Below are 19,198 nucleotides of genomic sequence, written 5' to 3' on the forward strand. Positions count from 1 at the left end.
CAGACCAGACTACGCAAGCAAACAGCATCGATCCAGACCAGCTGCACAACCAAACAGCATGGATCCAGACCAGACTGCGCAAGCAAACAGCATGGATCCAAACCAGCCTGCGCAAGCAAACAGCATGGATCCAGACCAGCCTGCACAAGCAAACAGCATGGATCCAGACCAGCCTGCACAAGCAAACAGCATGGATCCAGACCAGTCTGTGCAAGCAAACAGCATGGATCCAGACCAGACTGTGTGGAAGCTTCGTGCAGTAACAGAGACTAGTAATTACTTTTTCCTGCTTGTTATAAATGTTTTACAAACCATTCTGGGTGAATCTGAGGACTGGTCATCATGCCTTGTCTGTTCAACTTCACCTTGAAATATAATCTCTGCCAGCTGACGTACCAGCGGACCATGACGTATGATCAAAAACACCTGTAAAACATAATATGAACATATCTGCTAGAAGAGCATCAAAATAAACATTTTTTTTTAATCATGAATTTGAATAATTGACTGTCAAAATTTCTAAATTTTGTTATCTAATTTACAATTTTTTTCCTCAGCATACTTTGTATAATTGTTAGAGATCACTTTTCTTAAGTGGAAGGGAGGTAACTAAAAGAACTTTCACTGACAGATCAGACCTGCAAACCTGGCAGTATAGAGAAACATAGAACTGGCATGTGATTTGTGTTATAGGAATAAACACAAAGACCGAGCAATCCAGATACAGACACTTGGTTCAGGGAGGTATATAACAATGCACAATCCATCAAACAGTAGAGAGTTAAATCAATTGGCAATATAAAATGAGCCGTGCCATGGGAAAACCAACATAGTGGGTTTGCGACCAGCATGGATCCAGACCAGCCTGCGCATCTGTGCAGTCTGGTCAGGCTCCATGCTGTTCGCTTTTAAAGCCTATTGGAATTGGAGAAACTGTTAGCGAACAGCATGGATCCTGACCAGACTGCGCGGATGCGCAGGCTGGTCTGGATCCATGCTGGTCGCAAAGCCACTATGTTGGTTTTCTCATGGCACGGCTCAAATGTTCTCCAGGACAATCAGACTGAAGGCAATATTTTTGAGGTCTCCAACTCTGATACAGATGTGGAAGTTGTAAATTATTGTAGAGACATGGTCAGCTATGGCATGGAAACAAGAAATACTGGTTAAAAGTAGTTTCTTGTCATTACATAACTAAAAGAGCTGAAAAAGAGCTTGAAAACGTGTTTAAGACTTAAAAATAATAACATGGCATTAGAATACAAGTAAAACCCTATCACAGACAGTACGGATTCAGACATTTTAAGTAAACTGACCTTTACCCTGCTAAATTTCTGAAATGGACTGGTAAAACATTCAATTTGGACATTATCATTTGAGCCATGCCAAGAGAAAACAGACATAGTGTGTTTGTGACCAGCATAGACCCAGACCAGACTGCGCGGATCCATGCTAGTCGTAAACACACTATGTTGGTTTTCTCATGGCGCGATTTATTTATTTTTCAAATTGCTGTTAATGAAAATTTGCTGAATAGTGAACAGTGCAGACCATGATCAGCCTGTATGGATGTGCAAGCTGATCTTGGTCTACATTGGTCACAAAGGTAGAATCACTTGCCACCAGCAGGCTAAACGTTTATGCATGAATCTTTAAACAACTTCAACTTTACCTGGGACAGTAAGAAAAGGGAGACAACTGAGCTGACATATTTCCTGTTACTCTGAAAATGATAAAATAGATAAAATCAATGAATTTCCAATGATAAGAACATGATACATAAATCAGTTTCCATCATCAGATTCTGTAAATTTCATGAAATAATTAAATACTGCCGGCACAGAAAAAGTTATCCTCTTGAATCTAAACTAAATATCATTGAGAATGACATCCTCAGTTATAATGTTATGTTGCTCAACAGCAGCAGCAGCAGTCAATATAAGCTATAGGCTATCATGGTTATTTGCATTAATCCCTAATTTCTGAAAAAAACAGCAGAATATTATGCCCAAAGAAGTGTCAGTTTCTATTTTGTTTTTGTTTTGGTCGTTGTTGCATTTGAAGTCACAATGAAGCAATTTTAGGTCATATGCTGACCCAAGTGTTAATATAAGCATTACTTCGGATACAAACTGGCACCTGGGTAGAGCCACAAACCCTACATACTTGTTTTGATTGTTTCACTGACAACAACTATATGTCATATGATGATTACATAGCTACTGACGGCTGAAGATGACCTCAGGCGCAACTCAGAGCATTTTTTTGTTTGTTTAACATCACACCACCACAACTTTAGGTTATATGATGACTTTTTCAGCTTTTGGCGGTGGAGACAGACCCCAGGTGCCCCTCTGAGAATTTTTGCATGTGCAAGGATACCTGGGTAGACCCACAAGCCCTTCCATAAGCCGGCTAGATGACTTCCTCACATGACAGAACTCTACACACCAGTGAGAACTCTACACACCAACCGAGTTTTGAACCCACAGCAGTGAGAAACAAGTGACTCAAAGTGTGCAACCTTAACCATTTGAGCCGTGCCATGAGAAAACCAACATAGTGGGTTTGCGACCAGCATGGATCCAGACCAGTCTGCGCATCCACGCAGTCTGGTCAGGATCCATGCTGTTTGCTAACAGTTTCTCCAGTTTCAATAGGCTTTAAAAGCGAACAGCATGGATCCTGACCAGACTGCGCGGATGTGCAGGCTGGTCTGGATCCATGCTGGTCGCAAACCCACTATGTTGGTTTTCTCATGGCATGGCTCATTTGGTCATGGAGGCTTCCCAACCTTACATTAGCAAGCTGACTTATAAAGTTATAGTATATCAATGGTCGTACCTTTCTGAGATCATGGCGTTTCCTCTTGGTAAGGGAGTAAACATACAGTGGAATAAGGAGACGATTTAGGAGTTGATCCGATAACACGTCATTTAACGTATCGATGTTGATTAACAAAATATCATTGATATAATGTAGATGGTCCAAATGTTCTGCTACTAGTGTTCCCAACCGCCCTCTGCTCTGATGACTAAAATATGTAAAAAGTATACAATTATAAAAGTGGGATAGTGTTAAATTCTTTTAACCTTGAACACCTTTAATTTGCTTTAAAACTGTAATACGATATATCATATTTGTTTCTAAAATTACTACTTTTTTCCACGAACAAAGTAATTAAAGAGTATGATAACCAGATTCTTGACTGTAAGATTTGTTTTATTCCAGATTTCACATTCAATAATCATTCGCTTGAACTGGATGTGACAGGCAAATTTAATTCGAGTTATCGGTAGTTCGAACGTTTAATCAATATACAATTACATTATTCAGGAATTTTGCTGAGACCTCCGTTGAGTTCAATCGAAGGGTAGTCTTTGAATTATCTGAGTTCGAGCAAACGAAATTTGACTGTATGATCATACAGCAAATAAGGAAGCAGGATTCATTAAAAAACAAGAGGACCATGATGGTCCTGAATCGCTCACCTCTTCCCACATGACCCAGTTTTGAGTATGACGTCGTTTTTTCTATTATTTGACATAGTGACCTAGTTTTTGAGCTCATGTGACCCAGTTTTGACCTAGATATTATCAAGATATAAATTCTGACCAATTTTCAAGAAGATCCATTGAAAAATATGGTCTCTAGAGAGGTCACAAGGTTTTTCTATTATCTGACCTATTAACCTAGTTTTCGAAGGTATGTGACCCTGTTTTGAATTTTAACTAGATATCATCAAGGTGAACATTCTCACTAATTTTCATGAAGATCTCATGAAAAATATGGCCTCTAGAGAGGTCACAAGGTTTTTCTATTTTTAAACCTACTGGCCTAGTTTTTGACCGCACATGACCCAGTTTCGAAACTGACCTAGATATCATCAAGGTGAACATTCAGATTAATTTTCATGAAGATCCATTGAAAAATATGGCCTCTAGAGAGGTCAAAAGATTTTAATAATTTTAGACCTACTGACCTAGTTTTTGACCGCAGTTGACCCAGTTTCGATCTTTACCTAGATATCATCAAGATGAACATTCAGACCAACTTTCATACAGATCCCATGAAAAGTATGGCCTCTAGAGAGGTCACAAGGTTTTTTTATTATTTGACCTTCTGACCTAGTTTTTTAAGGCACATGACCCAGTTTCAAACTTGACCTAGATATCATCAAGGTGAACATTCTGACCAATTTTTATCCAGATCCATTCACAAGTATGGCCTCTAGAGAGGTCACAAGGTTTTTCTATTTTTAGACCTACTGACCTAGTTTTAGACCGTACATGACCCTGTTTCGAACTTGACCTAGATATCATCAAGATGAACATTCAAACCAACTTTCATACAGATCCCATGAAAACTATGGCCTTTAGAGAGGTCACAAGGTTTTTCTATTATTTGACCTACTGACCTAGTTTTTGAAGGCACGTGAACCACTTTTGAAACTGACCTAGATATCATCAAGATGAACATTCAGACCAACTTTCATACAGATCCCATGAAAAATATGGCCTTTAGAGAGGTCACAAGGTTTTTCTATTATTTGTCCTACTGACCTAGTTTTTGAAGGCACGTGACCCACTTTCGAACTTGACCTAGATATCATCAAGGTGAACATTCTGACCAATTTTCATGAAGATCTAATGAAATATATGGCCTCTAGAGAGGTCACAAAGTTTTTCTATTTTTAGACCTACTGACCTAGTTTTTGACCGCATGTGACCCAGTTTCGAACTTGACCTAGATATCATCAAGATGAACATTCAGACCAACTTTCATACAGATCCCATGAAAAATGTGGCCTTTAGAGAGGTCACAAGGTTTTTCTATTATTTGACCTACTGACCTAGTTTTTGAAGTCACGTGACCCAGTTTCGAACTTGACCTAGATATCATCAAGGTGAACGTTCTGACCAATTTTCATGAAGATCTTGTGATATATATGGCCTCTAGAGAGGTCACAAGGTTTTTCTATTTTTAGACCTACTGACCTAGTTTTTGATGGCATGTGACCCAGTTTCAAACTTGACCTAGATATCATCAAGGTGAACATTCTGACCAATTTTCATGAAGATCTTGTGAAATATATGGCCTCTAGAGAGGTCACAAAGTTTTTCTATTTTTAGACCTACTGACCTAGTTTTTGAAGGCACGTCACCCAGTTTCGAACTTGACCTAGATATCATCAAGATGAACATTCTGACCAACTTTCATAAAGATCCCATGAAAAATGTGACCTCTAGAGTGGTCACAAGCAAAAGTTTACGGACGGACGGACGCACGGACGCACGCACGGACGGACGACGGACGACGGACACCGCGCGATCACAAAAGCTCACCTTGTCACTTTGTGACAGGTGAGCTAAAAAAAAGCCTCTTTACCTTTCCTTTAACCCTTACCCTGCTAAATTTCTATAATGAACTTGTCCATTTTAACACTATAATACCTGCTTATCTACACTGACTATCGTTTGCAAATACCTGACATCGGGTATGAAAGGATAATTGCTTTTGTATTACCTGTATTGTTACAAAAACGTGAAACCCGAGATTTTCTCACCTTGACCAATTTTTATTAAATCTACTGAATACATGTAGTTGACAATCGGCAATTAGAATTTCGATATACTTACTGTACATGGCTGTCACAGTGTGAAAACAAGAGCACAGCCTTGCCGGTGCTGAAGCTCATCTGACTTTTTTGTATAATAGAACAAGAGCTGTCACTAATGGTGACAAATGCCCCCGCAGTGCCTTGACCTTTGACCTGGTGACCTTGACCTTTGACCTGGTGACCCCAAAGTCAATAGGGGTCATGTACTCAATAAGTACTATCAGCACGTGAAGTTTAAAGGGCCTGCAGGCAGTGTTTCGCGAGTAAAGTGCCTTCATGCAAAAAGTTAACATTGGCCCCTGTGACCTTTGACCTGGTGACCCCAGTCAGTAGGGGTCGTGTACTCAATAAGTACTATCAGCATGATGTGATATTTGAAGGTCCTGGGTGCAGTGGTTCGCGAGTAAAGTGCCTTCATGCAAAAAGTTAACACTGGCCCCTGTGACCTTGACCTTTGACCTGGTGACCCCAAAGTCAGTAGGGGTTGTGTACTCAGTAAGTACTATCAGCATGTGAAGTTTAAAGGTCCTGGGTGCAGTGGTTCGCAGGAAAAGTGCCTTCATGCAAAAAGTTAACATTGGCACCTGTGACCTTGACCTTTGACCTGGTGACCCCAAAGTCAGTAGGGGTCGTGTACTCAATAAGTACTATCAGCATGTGAAGTTTAAAGGTCCTGGGTGCAGTGGTTCGCGAGTAAAGTGCCTTCATGCAAAAAGTTAACATTGGCCCCTGTGACCATGACCTTTGACCTGGTGACCCCAATGTCAGTAGTGGTCGTGAACTCAGTAAGTACTATCAGGATGTGAAATTTGAAGGTCCTGGGTGCAGTCGTTCGCGAGTAAAGTGCCTTCATGCTAAAGTTAACGTTGGCCTTCATGCAAAAAGTTAACGTTGTGACGAACGAACGAATGGACGGACAGTTGAAAACTAATATGCCTCCCTTTGGGGGCATAAAAATTTTCCTACCCATGATTTTCTAAGGCAAAAAGGGCCATAATTCTTGCAAAAAGCAGGATGGAGTTATGTTTCTTGACGTACAGAGTCAGCTTATGATGGTAAACAACTGTTGCAAGTTTCAAAGCAATAGCTTTGATAGTTTAGGAGAAAAGTTTACCTAAACATAAAACTTAACCAATAAATCTGATATTTTCTAAGTCCAAAAGTGGCCATAATTCTTGCAAAAAGCAGAACAGAGTTATGTTCCTTGCTGAACATGGTCAGCTTATGATGGTAAACAAGTGTTGCAAGTTTTAAAGCAATAGCTTTGATAGTTTATGAGAAAAGCTGACCTAAACATAAAACTTTACCAAGAAATCTGATTTTCTAAGTCCAAAAGGGGCAATAATTCTTGAAAAAAGCAGGATGGAGTTATGTTTCTTGATGTACAGGGTCAGCTTATGATGATGAACAAGTGTTGCAAGTTTCAAAGCAATAGCTTTGATGGTTTAGGAGAAAAGTTGACCTAAACATAAAACTTAACCAAGAAGTGTGATATTTTCTAAGTCCAAAGGGGCCATAATTCTTGCAAATAGCAGGATGGAGTTATGTTTCTTGCTGTGCAGGGTCAACTATTGATGGTGAACAGGTGTTGCAAGTTTCAAAGCAATAACTTTGATAGTTTAGGAGAAAAGCTGACCTAAACATAAAACTTAACCAGGCAATGCTGATGCCGATGCCGACACCGATCAAGTGATGACAATAACTCATCATTTTTAAAAAAAAAAATCAGATGAGCTAATAAACATGTCTATTCTCAAATATTTTCAGCTGAAAGAAAAAGAAGTTCTTCTACCAGTAGAAATAAGCAGTGAGGACTGTAATTTATGCGAGTTGTGTAATGTGGAATATGAGAAATATACAATGAAACACCTGGCCACAAACATGGGAAGTATAACATTTTACATGTTCATGAACATTTTAACGAATTTTATTGCTTTTATATTTTAATACAATTTGCAATAAATTTCAGTATGTATACATCTATACCACATATAATAAAGTCACATGTATGCAGTTTGTGTTGTTGGATAATAGCAGAAAAGTAACCTCCCTTGGATACTCTTCAAAAATGCCAGTAATGTTGGATTTGATTAAGATGGCGAAAAATACACACGTCAAAAAAAACCCCACTACATTTTCGATTAAAAGAGCGAAAATTTGCTGACACGAAAATATCCCAAAGTACGGTATATTAATGCAGAAACTCTAAATACAGTTGAAACTCTGTATTGTAAATTCCAAGGGATCAAGCCCATTACTTTGAGATAAACCTAATCCGCCTTAAAAATGATACTCTGTGGACATTTTTTCTGGATAGTATTGGAAACTTGTCATCCAAGTAGCTGGAATTTTGAGTGAGGTCTAGATACTAAGTTTTAATCATATTTCACAAAGAAAGAAAGACATTAACTTAATTGAAGTAAGAGAAAAAAGTGGTTGTGTGGTTGTTTATTCTTTCATTTGTTGGGTTCGAAGTCATACCGACCCATTTTAAGTCATATGGCAGCTTCTTCCAGCTACCACAGTTTAGTACTGTTTTCACTGAAATAGTCAATGCTTTACACACACCATTTGATGACAAGATAAAATTCTCATAACGTTTCTCTGTAACAAAACTTACTCAGTGTCATTTCGAACACAGATATCTAGATCAAGAATATGGTTGCCGATAAACCATACAAGGTTGGAAAAATATGGCGCCGCTGTTCTATCTCTGATGTATCTCAACATTGCTCCATCTTGAACTGAAAATAAAAGACTATTGTCAAGTAAAAACAAGAGCACCATCCTACGGGTGCAGACACTCATCTGATTTTTTTGTCTCTGTATAACAGAAATATTGTCCTACCCATGTGTTTTTATGATATTTTCTAAGTCCAAAAGGGGCCATAATTCTTGCAAAAAGCAAGATTGAGTTACAGTACTTGCTGTGCAGAGTCAGCTTTAAATGGCGTATAACTGCTCCAAGTTTTAAAGCAATAGCTTTGACCGTAAAGGAGAAAAGTTGACCTAAACACAAAACTTAACCAAGAAATCTGGGGCCATAATTCTTGCAAAAAGCAGGATGGAGTTAAGTTTCTTGCTGTACAGAGTCAGCTAATGATGGTGAACAAATGTTGCAAGTTTTAAAGAAATAGCTTTGATAGTTTAAGAGAAAAGCTGACCTCAACATAAAACTTAACCAGGCAATGCCGATCAAGTGATGACAATAATTCATCTTTTTTTTTTTCAAAAAAATCAGATGAGCTAACAACATACCGTGGTAAACCTATAAAGAGAACAGTTGGAAATTTTTTTGGTCTTGAAATTCAAAGGAATTAATATTTCAATGAAGGTCTTTGGGTGTACATTTCCGACAATGAACTCAAGATTGAAGTGTGATAGTGAAATGTATACAATGTCAGCAACTCAAATGCGGAGGCAAAAAACACAACTGTCCCTCCTCATACTAAATTTTCAAAAAACTGACTCAAGCATGACTCAATAATCTTCAAACTTCTTTTTAAAGCTTTCATTATTTCAGTGTATAAAAGCCGCTTGAAAACAACTTGAGGGCTTTATTTTCTATATCAAGTTAAAATTATATTAACTCTTTCATTTAATATTCAAAAAGAAAAGCTGTGTCCTAAGTAATGACATAATTAACTTTACATACATTGTGGTAATTCTGGCCATCATCTTTAAAACATTAAGTGTGATAGTTCTTACAACAATTCTGACCATTACCTTTATAAACATCAAGTGTGATAGTTCTGACAGCAATTCTGACCATTACCTTTATAAACGTTAAGTGTGATAGTTCTTACAGCAATTCTGACTATTACCTTTATAAACGTTAAGTGTGATAGTTCTAACGGCAATCTGACCATTACTTTTATAAACATCAAGTGTGATAGTTCTTACAGCAATTCTGACCATTACTTCTATAAACATCAAGTGTGATAGTTCTTACAGCAATTCTGACCATTACTTTTATAAACATTAAGTGTGATAGTTCTAACAGCAATTCTGACCATTACCTTAATAAACCTCAAGTGTGATAGTTCTAACAGCAATTCTGACCATTACCTTTAGAAACGTTAAGTGTGTCAGTTTTAACAGCAATTCTGACCATTACCTTTATAAACATCAAGTGTGATAGTTCTAACAGCAATTCTGACCATTACCTTGATAAACGTTAAGTGTGATAGTTCTAACAGCAATTCTGACCATGCCCTCGGAGTGGTTGAAGAACTTTATTGCCTCTGTATATAAGGCAAAATCATTTGTATGCTGAAATACACAAAGATCTGTTTTGAACTTCACTGAAGCTAACTCAACAGCTAAAACATATAATTTGCTTTCGAAACCTATCAAGAACTAGACATGTCGAGCCCGCCAGCTGTCAAAAGGACTGGGAGTTGCACATGAAACTCTGTCTCACTGAGACAAACATTTGAGCCAAATAAAACAATTGTGCCAGGTTATTTTATAATCCCACATTCAATGACGAAGTTATTGTCCGGACAAGGTCAATTATAGCCATATTTGACCTTTAAACTCAAAGTGTGACCTTGACCTTTAAGATATTGACCTGGGTGTTGCGCATGACATGACGTCTCATGGTGGTGAACAACTGTGCCAGGTTATTTTAAAATCCCACAATCAATGACAAAGTTATTGTCCGGACAAGGTCAATCATAGCCATTTTGACCTTTAAACTCCAAATGTGACCTTGACCTTTAAGATACTGAAACCGTGTTGCACACGACACACCATCTTATGGTGGTAAACAATTGTGCCAAGTTATTTTATAATCCCACATGCAATGACGAAGTTATTGTCCTGACAAGGTCAATTATAGCCATATTTGACCTTTACACTCCAAGTGTGACCTTGACCTTTAAGATATTGACACCTGTGTTGCACGCGACACACCATCTCATGGTGGTGAACAATTATGCCAAGTTATTTTTAAATCCCACAATCAATGACAAACTTACAGTCCGGCAAGGAAATCTGGGCGGACGCACTGACAGACAGACAGATGGATGGATGCACACATGCACGCACGCACATACACTGAACAGCCATTTTGACAACTATGTCTTCGCTCCCTTACGGGCTGGACAAAAATTCAGAATTCACTACATTTTATTCAAATTTTATCAAGTCATACTTCATACTTTTAACTTGCAAGCAAGACATTATGTTAATATCTTTTATTTCAGAATTTGAAACAAAGAACATGAAATCAAAATAAATTTCTCTTGCAAGCAAATTGAAGTTATGTACGATGGCGACTGTGGAGATATTGCACGCTTATAAAAGGTTGTTCGTTTTGTTGTGTTTTATACAGATACATATATATAATTCAGGTTATATGGCTGCTTTTCAGCTTTTCATGCAGGCACCAGAGAAAAACTATCTACCTTCTATAAAAAAAAAAAACTTGCATTTTGAACCACAGCTTTGGGGGACACATTTAATCTTTAGCCTGCTGGTAGTAAGTGATTCTGCCTTTGTGACCAGTGCAGACCAAAATCAGCCTGCACATTCTGCATATGCAGGCAGATCATGGTCTGCCCTGTTCGCTATTCTGCCTGTAAATTTTCAGTGAACAGATGGACCAGTCTGTTTTAGAAATTTATCAGGCTAAAGGTTAAGCAAATAATATTATCCACTCTTCCCACAGGATCCTGCTTATAAGACATTGATGAAGATGGAAATAAAATACTTTTGCAGTCCACTCTCTGTATGCAACCTACAACTGCTAGAATAGTAATAATAATGTGATCCAACAACTTCTACTGATTACGTTATACTTACTTCGTTGTAGAAGAAATGAATGGTGTGTTTGTTCAGCTTCAGTGACAAGGTTTTCAAGAAGGATATGTAATATGCCATCACCTGTGAAAAATATAATCCTCTGTTAAAAGGCACATGACAAATACAAGGCTTACAAGTGTTAGCTGCATAAAATGGCAATTAACCTTTACCCTGCTGAATTTCTAAAATGGACTGGTCTATCATTCAATTTGGGCTGTAGCACTTATTATCAAAAGGGATTTTCAATGAAAACTTACTGACTGAACAGCAGACAGTGCAGACCAAGATGAGCCTGCAAGGAAGTGCAGGTACATCTTGATCTGCACAGGTCGCAACGGTAAAATTACTTGCCGCCAGCTCTCTGAAGGTTATAAAAATATCAAGGGTATTCTTTACTATTTCTGATACTGTGAAACATCCTTCACTTGAGCATTGAACTTGAGCATCGAGGGTCTCTTGAGGAGTTCATGTGATCCTTTACTGTTTCCCTTATAATTTTAGGTTTGGATTGTTCGTAACCTTACATAACACATGCATGTTGCTCATTCTCTTGTGACCTTGCGCGATAGGTGTTACAATGTAATTATAATATTATTATCTAGAATATAGACTGTATGTGCAAAAACAGTACCAACTGCAACACTGAGTACAGCATTTTAAAAGTTATCACATACAGAGCATTTTTCTTCATAAACCTTATGCAAAATTCATCATTGCACCTAATCCATAGTTTTGCTAAGCAAGAATTATGGTAATTTCATGCTAATGTAACGAAATTTCTTTTTATCAAGATCTGCATTTACAGACAAACAGTACAGACAGACCGTATTGCATTCTTTCGCTGAATCATGTAAACTTTATTTTGGGCCCTTCCAGTTATTAAAACAGGTTAAAGTATTTTGTCCAGCTGAATTTTGTTACTATTCATAGTAAACAGGGCTTCAGAAATTTGACCGAGAAAATGCTTGCAAGGATAAAATTGCCAAGGAGTTGTTTTCTTAGCACCGTGTTTACCTGACTTCTCGAAAAACCAATGCACGTGACTTCGGTACCATTTACTATCAATAAGGTATATGATAATATAACAAGAGCACCGCCTTGCGGGTGCTGACGCTCATCTGATTTTTTTTGTATAATAGAAATATTGTCCTACCCATGATTTCTAAGTCTAAAAAGGGCCATCATTCTTGCAAAAAGCAGGATAGAGTTATGTTTCTTGATGTATAGTGTCAGCTTATGATGGTGAAAAACTGTTGCAAGTTTTAAAGCAATAGCTTTGATAGTTCATGAGAAAAGTTGACTTAAACATAATACTCAACCAAGAAAATGATTTTCTAAGTCCAAAAGGGGCAATAATTATTGCAAAAAGCAGGATGGAGTTATGTTGCTTGCTGTACAGGGTCAGCTTATGATGGTGAACAAGTGTTGCAAATTTCAAAGCAATAGCTTTGATAGCTTAGGCATAAAAAAAAAATATGTTTGTTTCCTGTAACATGCTGAAAAAAATGGGGGTCGGTAGGTAGGGAATTTTTTTTTTTTTTTTTTTTTTTTTTAGTAGGTGTCAGAACATTTCAGTGTTTAGTAACCTTATTATCGCCAATTAACTGCCTAATCAGGCCTCAACCTTAACTTTTTTCAGCAGTTGCCAGCAGGTTCACCAACTGCTAAAATCTAGTAGACCTGCTCAGACTTTAGTGGACCTCCAATTCTATCTCATAAATTGTGATGCTGTAGACGTTATAACTTCATATGACTCAAAGAAACAGGACTTATTTCTAAATAATTAAAAATGGAAGACTGTAGCAATCTGTTATCCCGAAAAATAATTATTTTGAAAAGTGTTCCAAAATATGGACACAATCAGCACCAGTGTTGAAAGTGAAAAAAAAAAAACATCAACAATTATCGGTAATCATTCTGATGATAAACTAAGTAATTGGCCTCGTTTTCATCATCAATTAACACCCCCTCAAAGAGCTAAAAGAAGTATGTCGGTTATTGTGGCATCTGCAGTGGAGATCAAAGCGGTATAGTTTCCACGAGATTGTCATTGCATTACGTCATGTTTTCGCGCCATGTGACACATCACTGTCTGATCGTACTTTCTCGATTCCTTTAATTGTTGAGAAGAAATCAGTAAAAAAGTTTTTTCTTTAATGTTTTAAAAGCGAATGTGCAATATCCTGAATAAACTGACATGTAAATGTGTCAGACCGTGAACGATGCTGACCTATTTGCCCTCAAGAAATTTACATTATTGTTTGAGAAGAATATCTAACAAAGTGTTGTGTCAAAAAATATATGTACGAAGACATTTAAAACTTATTAAAAATCGCAACGACATCATACTGCCTCATTTTAAAACCACATTTCTATTTACGTTCATGAGGTCACGTAACCTATTCTGCAGTGCTAACAGAAATCTGTTTGCCAAAAAATCGTTTTACTCCATGTATTTAAATTGCTGCCGCTTTTTCATTATTTAAGATTTTTTAATTGTGTTTTTTGTACTTTCTGGTCAAAAGTCTGAATTTTATTACCATAGTATGTACCGTTTATTTACTTTAAAAAGGAAATAAATAATCAAGATCGCGCTGTTTGAAATTTTACAAAACATTATATGAAAATTTGATCGTTTTAAAAGAATTTTGCCTACATTCCTGTCGATATCTTATAAAAATTGTTATAGAATTCAAACTGTATTAGTTCTCAAGCGGTGTTGAATATCTGAAGCGATTATATTAAAAAATGAATGCACTACGCGTGTTTTTTGTGTCAAAAGTAACTGCGATGTAAATTAAGTATTACGATAGGGCGCACGTGCTTGTGGAATGGAAAATTACCAGCATGACGTTTTGATATTTTTACGACTCGCGGGTAAATTCCAGTCAATCCAGGTAATTTTGCCTGATGTAATTACTCAATTTGGTAAAGTTACCACGTAAAAACCACTCACCCAATCGGTGGAGTAGTCCATTGGTGCTATTCTGACTTTAACTCGCCAATGCTTATAACTGTAGAATGCCGTACTAAGGCAAAATCAACATTCGTTTTGTGAATTCGCCGATATGGATACGATCCCCCACCACCCCTAATTTTTCACTTTTAAGGGTTTTATTTTATTTGCAGACCGTGACTGAAAATTGGTTGACCGTAAGTCTACCCAACTTTTGATAGTGGACCTGCCGATATTTTTGGTTGCGTCAGTCCAACGGTCCACCGCTAAGGTAGAGGCCTGAATTTTAAATTACTAATCAAATAAAATTGTTGAAAATTTGTTCCCGCCTTTCAATAACAGATGTTGTTCATACAAGTTTTTTTTCTACACTGATTCCTTTTGTTCAGTAAACATTGTGTAACAGGCAAAGTTCATAGTTTTGCAGACAGACATAACTTCGGGCCGTTTTTGCCAATTAGAAATTTTCGGGGCCACAATTAATCTTTTGTCGCAAATGGCTCAAGTGCAACCGACAGCGTGACCCCTGAACAAGTGGTACAAACATGATAATAGACTGCTCTTCTACGAATTGTTTATCAATTAACGTTTACACCTTGATCAATAAACACCTTTCATAATGAAGTACTAAATACAAACCGCGAGATAACCACGTGTCAGCCGGCGCGTGGCGTGATTGACATCTGTCAGTAGCTAATTAGTATATGACGCTCCGCCTACTGTCATACTTCCGCTTGTGGCGGCGAACAGTATTGAAATTCACCGAGATTTTGATTGACAAGGGGCAGAACTTTTGAACTCGATATGCACCAAAGAAAACTTCTCGATTTTCGCAGGTGAAAACCCGGAACCTCGACAAACAGGCTTTTTGCCATGTTGTTTCATGTCGACAGAACCAGGAACGTTCGTGACTATGCGCGACGAGGTCGGGTACAACTAAATTATCCCTATAATCAATAAAGACATAAATCAGAATCTTGAATTTCAGCCCATAAAAAAATTGCAGTCGGCGGTAAAAACTTACGGTCGGTCGGGTTACAGGAAACAAACATATTTTTTTTTTAGGCCTTAAGAGAAAAAATTGACCTAAACATAAAACTTAACCAAGAAATCTGGTATTTTCTAAGTCCAAAAGGGGCCATAAATCTTGAAAAAAGCAGGATGGAGTTATGTTGCTTGCTGTACAGGGTCAGCTTATGATGGTGAAAAGCTGTTGCAAGTTTTAAAGCAATAGCTTTGATAGTTTAGGAGAAAAGCTGACCTAAACAGAAAACTTAACCAAGAAAACTGATTTTCTAAGTCAAAAAGGGGCAATAATTCTTGCAAAAAGCAGGATGGAGTTATGTTTCTTGATGTACAGGGTCTGCTTATGATGGTGAACAAGTATTCCAAGTTTCAAAGCAATAGCTTTGATAGTTTAGGAGAAAAGTTGACCTAAACATAAAACTTAACCAAAAAATCTGATATTTTTTAAGTCCAAAAGGGGCCATAAATCTTGCAAAAGGCAGGATGGAGTTATGTTTCTTGCTATACAGGGTCAGCTTATGATGGTGAACAAGTATTCCAAGTTTCAAAGCAACAGCTTTGATAGTTTAGGAGAAAAGTTGACCTAAACATAAAACTTAACCAGGCAACGCCGACGCAACTGACGCAGACAACCGCTCAAGTGATGACAGTAACTCATTATTTTTTTTCAAAAAATCAGATGAGCTAAAAATGTTCTAAAAAGTCTCATTTCAGAGACAAAGCTTTTGCCTTACCTCTTCATCGGAGAAGTCAAACTTGTGCACAATGATTGAGTTGATGTGGTTGTTGGACAGCAAGTAATCTGTAAAAAGCAAAACAGATAACAAAAATCAAGCAATGAAAAATCATTAACCTTTAACCTGCTGTCGGCAAGTGGTGCCTGCCTTTGCTACCAGTGCAGACCAAGATCAGCCTGCATATTCGCTTTTCACTTTGTAAATATTCATTGAACACCCCTTCAAATAATTAATGGTACTGTCCAGATTGAATGATGGGCCAGTCCATTTTAGAAATCTAGCAGGATAAAGGTTAATAGTCACGGGGGACGCAAACAATAAAATCCCAACAAACAAATAAAATGTCCTCTCATTCTATCTACAGAAGTTGAAAAATCTACAAATACAATACCCATTGAAATAATTGTTTTCATCATTGTATATGAAATTTCATGTCCTCAAAATTAAATACTTTAACACTATAAAACAAATTATCCAAAACGTCTTAAAGTACTTTTGCTAATTTCACAAACAGTCCAAATCGCAATTAACAGGCATTAATCTACATGTACATTATTACTATATTTAAACAAAGCCCGAGATATGTATTACTGCTATTACATTACAAACACGTGAAATATGCATAAAAGTAAAAAAAAAAAAAAAAATACAATTACATACAAGTACATGTAGGGTAAAAGCCTAACTCACTCTCCTACTGCATAAAAGAAACCATACAAATTATCCTCGAAGAAAAATGAATACTCAAAACGTGATCACCCTCAAGTGCCAGCACAATCAGTAGGTTTTGCCACAACCTTGATTTTATTTAGTGTTAATGTTTCAAATATTAATCCTTATCATGCTGAACATGATTAATTCTGCTTTTGCAGCCAGTGCAGATCAAGATCTGCCTGCACATCCATGCAGTCTGATCAAGATCTGCACTGTTCGCCATTCAGTCAGTATCGTTTTGGTAAACACCCCTTTTTACAGTAAATGGTACTATCCAAATTGAAAGATGGGCAAGTTCATTATAGAAATTTAGCAGGGTTAAACAGAAGCTTACACAGTGATGTCTCATTGCTGATGTTCTCAAACAGAATATTCAGCGTCTGTAGTAACTGTACACAGATAAATCGGCCATACTTCTGTCGCATGTAACGCAAGAAGAATGTCAGCATATTCTTTTCCAGGAAAAAACTGTAGAAGAAAGAAACAAGATTTATATTTCTAACATACTGTGTGAAATGCCAAATCATCGTATTATGTGCAATTCCTATTAAAGCATTAGAAGCTGAAGTTCAGGGCTTGACAAATTTTTTGAAAACAACTCATCCTGTAGGACAAGCTGTCTAGAATGTTCACTTGTCCTGCAGTTCACTAAAATATACTATTTTTACAGACAGCATCTTTTTAAAGTCTGATAAAAACGGTATATAATTATCAACTATCAAGCATACAGATAATGAGATCATACTGCAGTACTGGAACGGAGCCAGGGGATTTAATAGATGCAAATAACAATTTAACTTCTGTTTTAAAATCTTTCAGCTTTCAAGCTTCTGCTTGACTCTGCTTATATTTTGATTCATTATATTTTTAGTTACAAATGGCATTCATCCAGCAGGAAAAGTACTACAGCAATTTCCACTTGCCCGGAGCCAATTTCCACTCATTTTTGTGAGAGAACGAGCGGATTTGTTGAGCCCAGAAATTACACATAAAAGACTAATTGAGCCACACCATGAGAAAACCAACATAGTGCATTTGCAACCAGCATGGATCCAGACCAGCTTGCGCATCCGCGGAGTCTGGTCAGGATCCATGCTGTTCACTTTCAAAGCATATTGCAATTAGAGAAACCGTTAGCGAACAGCATGAACGCGCAGACTTGACAGATCCATACTGGTAGCAAACGCACTATGTTTGTTTTCTCATGGTGCGACTAAAAAGTTTGTGATGAACACCTGCAAAAAGGACATTAATATCCAACATTTGCTAGTATTGTCTGCTTTATTCTATTTAATGCCAAAGGCCCATTTCTAGTAAGAGTTCACTTATCAACTAATATAATTATAGTCATTTAAATGTCAATTCAGCATAATAAGTTGATAAGTGCATTGATACAAATACGCACATTTTCACTTTTTTTGTGCTTACTGTTGCCAAGGTGACAAAATATTTTTATTCAAAGTTATCTTAAATTTTTGTTTTGTTTAAAAATAATCAAAGGATAGATATTTTCTGCCTTGAATAAACTGGGCATGATGAATTGATGTCCCAGGGGATCTTATCCATGTTCAGAAACACCAGTTGTTTAAATAGGCAGATCATCCAAGCAAATGCTTCACAAGGGGATCAAATTCTAAATCTTGTGTGATTTCCAGCTTACTACAAGGGCCATGCATTATTCACGAGAAAGAGAGTGTTTTAAACGTACTCAAAAACACTGCTGTCATTTTGGTCTCCCCAAATTAAGATTTCTGATATAGATCTCAACGTCTCCACAAGCAGAACACGATTCTGTTCAGTCACTGTCTGATTCTTACATAAAACATTGTACAAGTACCTGCAAAATAAATAAAACATATTTAAATTAGCCTGCTGGTGGCAAGTGATTTTGCCTTTGCGACCAGTGCAGACCAAGGTCAGCCTGCATGTCCATGCTGGCTGATCATGGTCTGCACTGGTCACTATTTGGTCAGTAAATTTTCAGTGAACACATCTTCAAACAATAAGTGGTACTGCCCAAATTGAATGATGGAACAGTCCATAGCAGGGTAGATGCTAAGTACCTAAACAAGAGCACCATGATGGTCCTGAATCGCTCACCTCTTCCCACATGACCCAGTTTTGAGTATGACGTCGTTTTTTCTATTATTTGACATTGTGACCTAGTTTTTGAGCTCATGTGACCCAGTTTTGAACTTGACCTAGATATTATCAAGATAAACATTCTGACCAATTTTCATGAAGATCCATTGAAAAATATGGTCTCTAGAGAGGTCACAAGGTTTTTCTATTATTTGACCTATTGACCTAGTTTTCGAAGGTACGTGACCCTGTTTT

General features: G+C 37.3%; 1 protein-coding gene across 2 annotated transcripts in view; it reads right to left on the reverse strand.

Moving 5' to 3' along the window:
• LOC128554415 (protein CLEC16A-like) overlaps positions 1 to 19,198 on the reverse strand; it is a 181,945-nt gene that overhangs the window by 153,561 nt on the left and 9,186 nt on the right. For both annotated transcript variants that reach the window (XM_053535705.1, XM_053535701.1), the window contains exons 2-10: positions 18,570 to 18,698; positions 17,196 to 17,329; positions 16,145 to 16,212; positions 11,429 to 11,509; positions 9,787 to 9,892; positions 8,241 to 8,364; positions 2,845 to 3,034; positions 1,673 to 1,723; positions 313 to 426 (exon numbers count right to left, since the gene is read on the reverse strand). In XM_053535705.1, coding sequence (XP_053391680.1) covers positions 313 to 426; positions 1,673 to 1,723; positions 2,845 to 3,034; positions 8,241 to 8,364; positions 9,787 to 9,892; positions 11,429 to 11,509; positions 16,145 to 16,212; positions 17,196 to 17,329; positions 18,570 to 18,698 — 997 coding nt within the window. The remainder of the gene's footprint in view (positions 1 to 312; positions 427 to 1,672; positions 1,724 to 2,844; positions 3,035 to 8,240; positions 8,365 to 9,786; positions 9,893 to 11,428; positions 11,510 to 16,144; positions 16,213 to 17,195; positions 17,330 to 18,569; positions 18,699 to 19,198) is intronic.

This window comes from Mercenaria mercenaria, chromosome 2 (assembly GCF_021730395.1).
Source record: "Mercenaria mercenaria strain notata chromosome 2, MADL_Memer_1, whole genome shotgun sequence".
Lineage (NCBI taxonomy): Eukaryota > Metazoa > Mollusca > Bivalvia > Venerida > Veneridae > Mercenaria > Mercenaria mercenaria.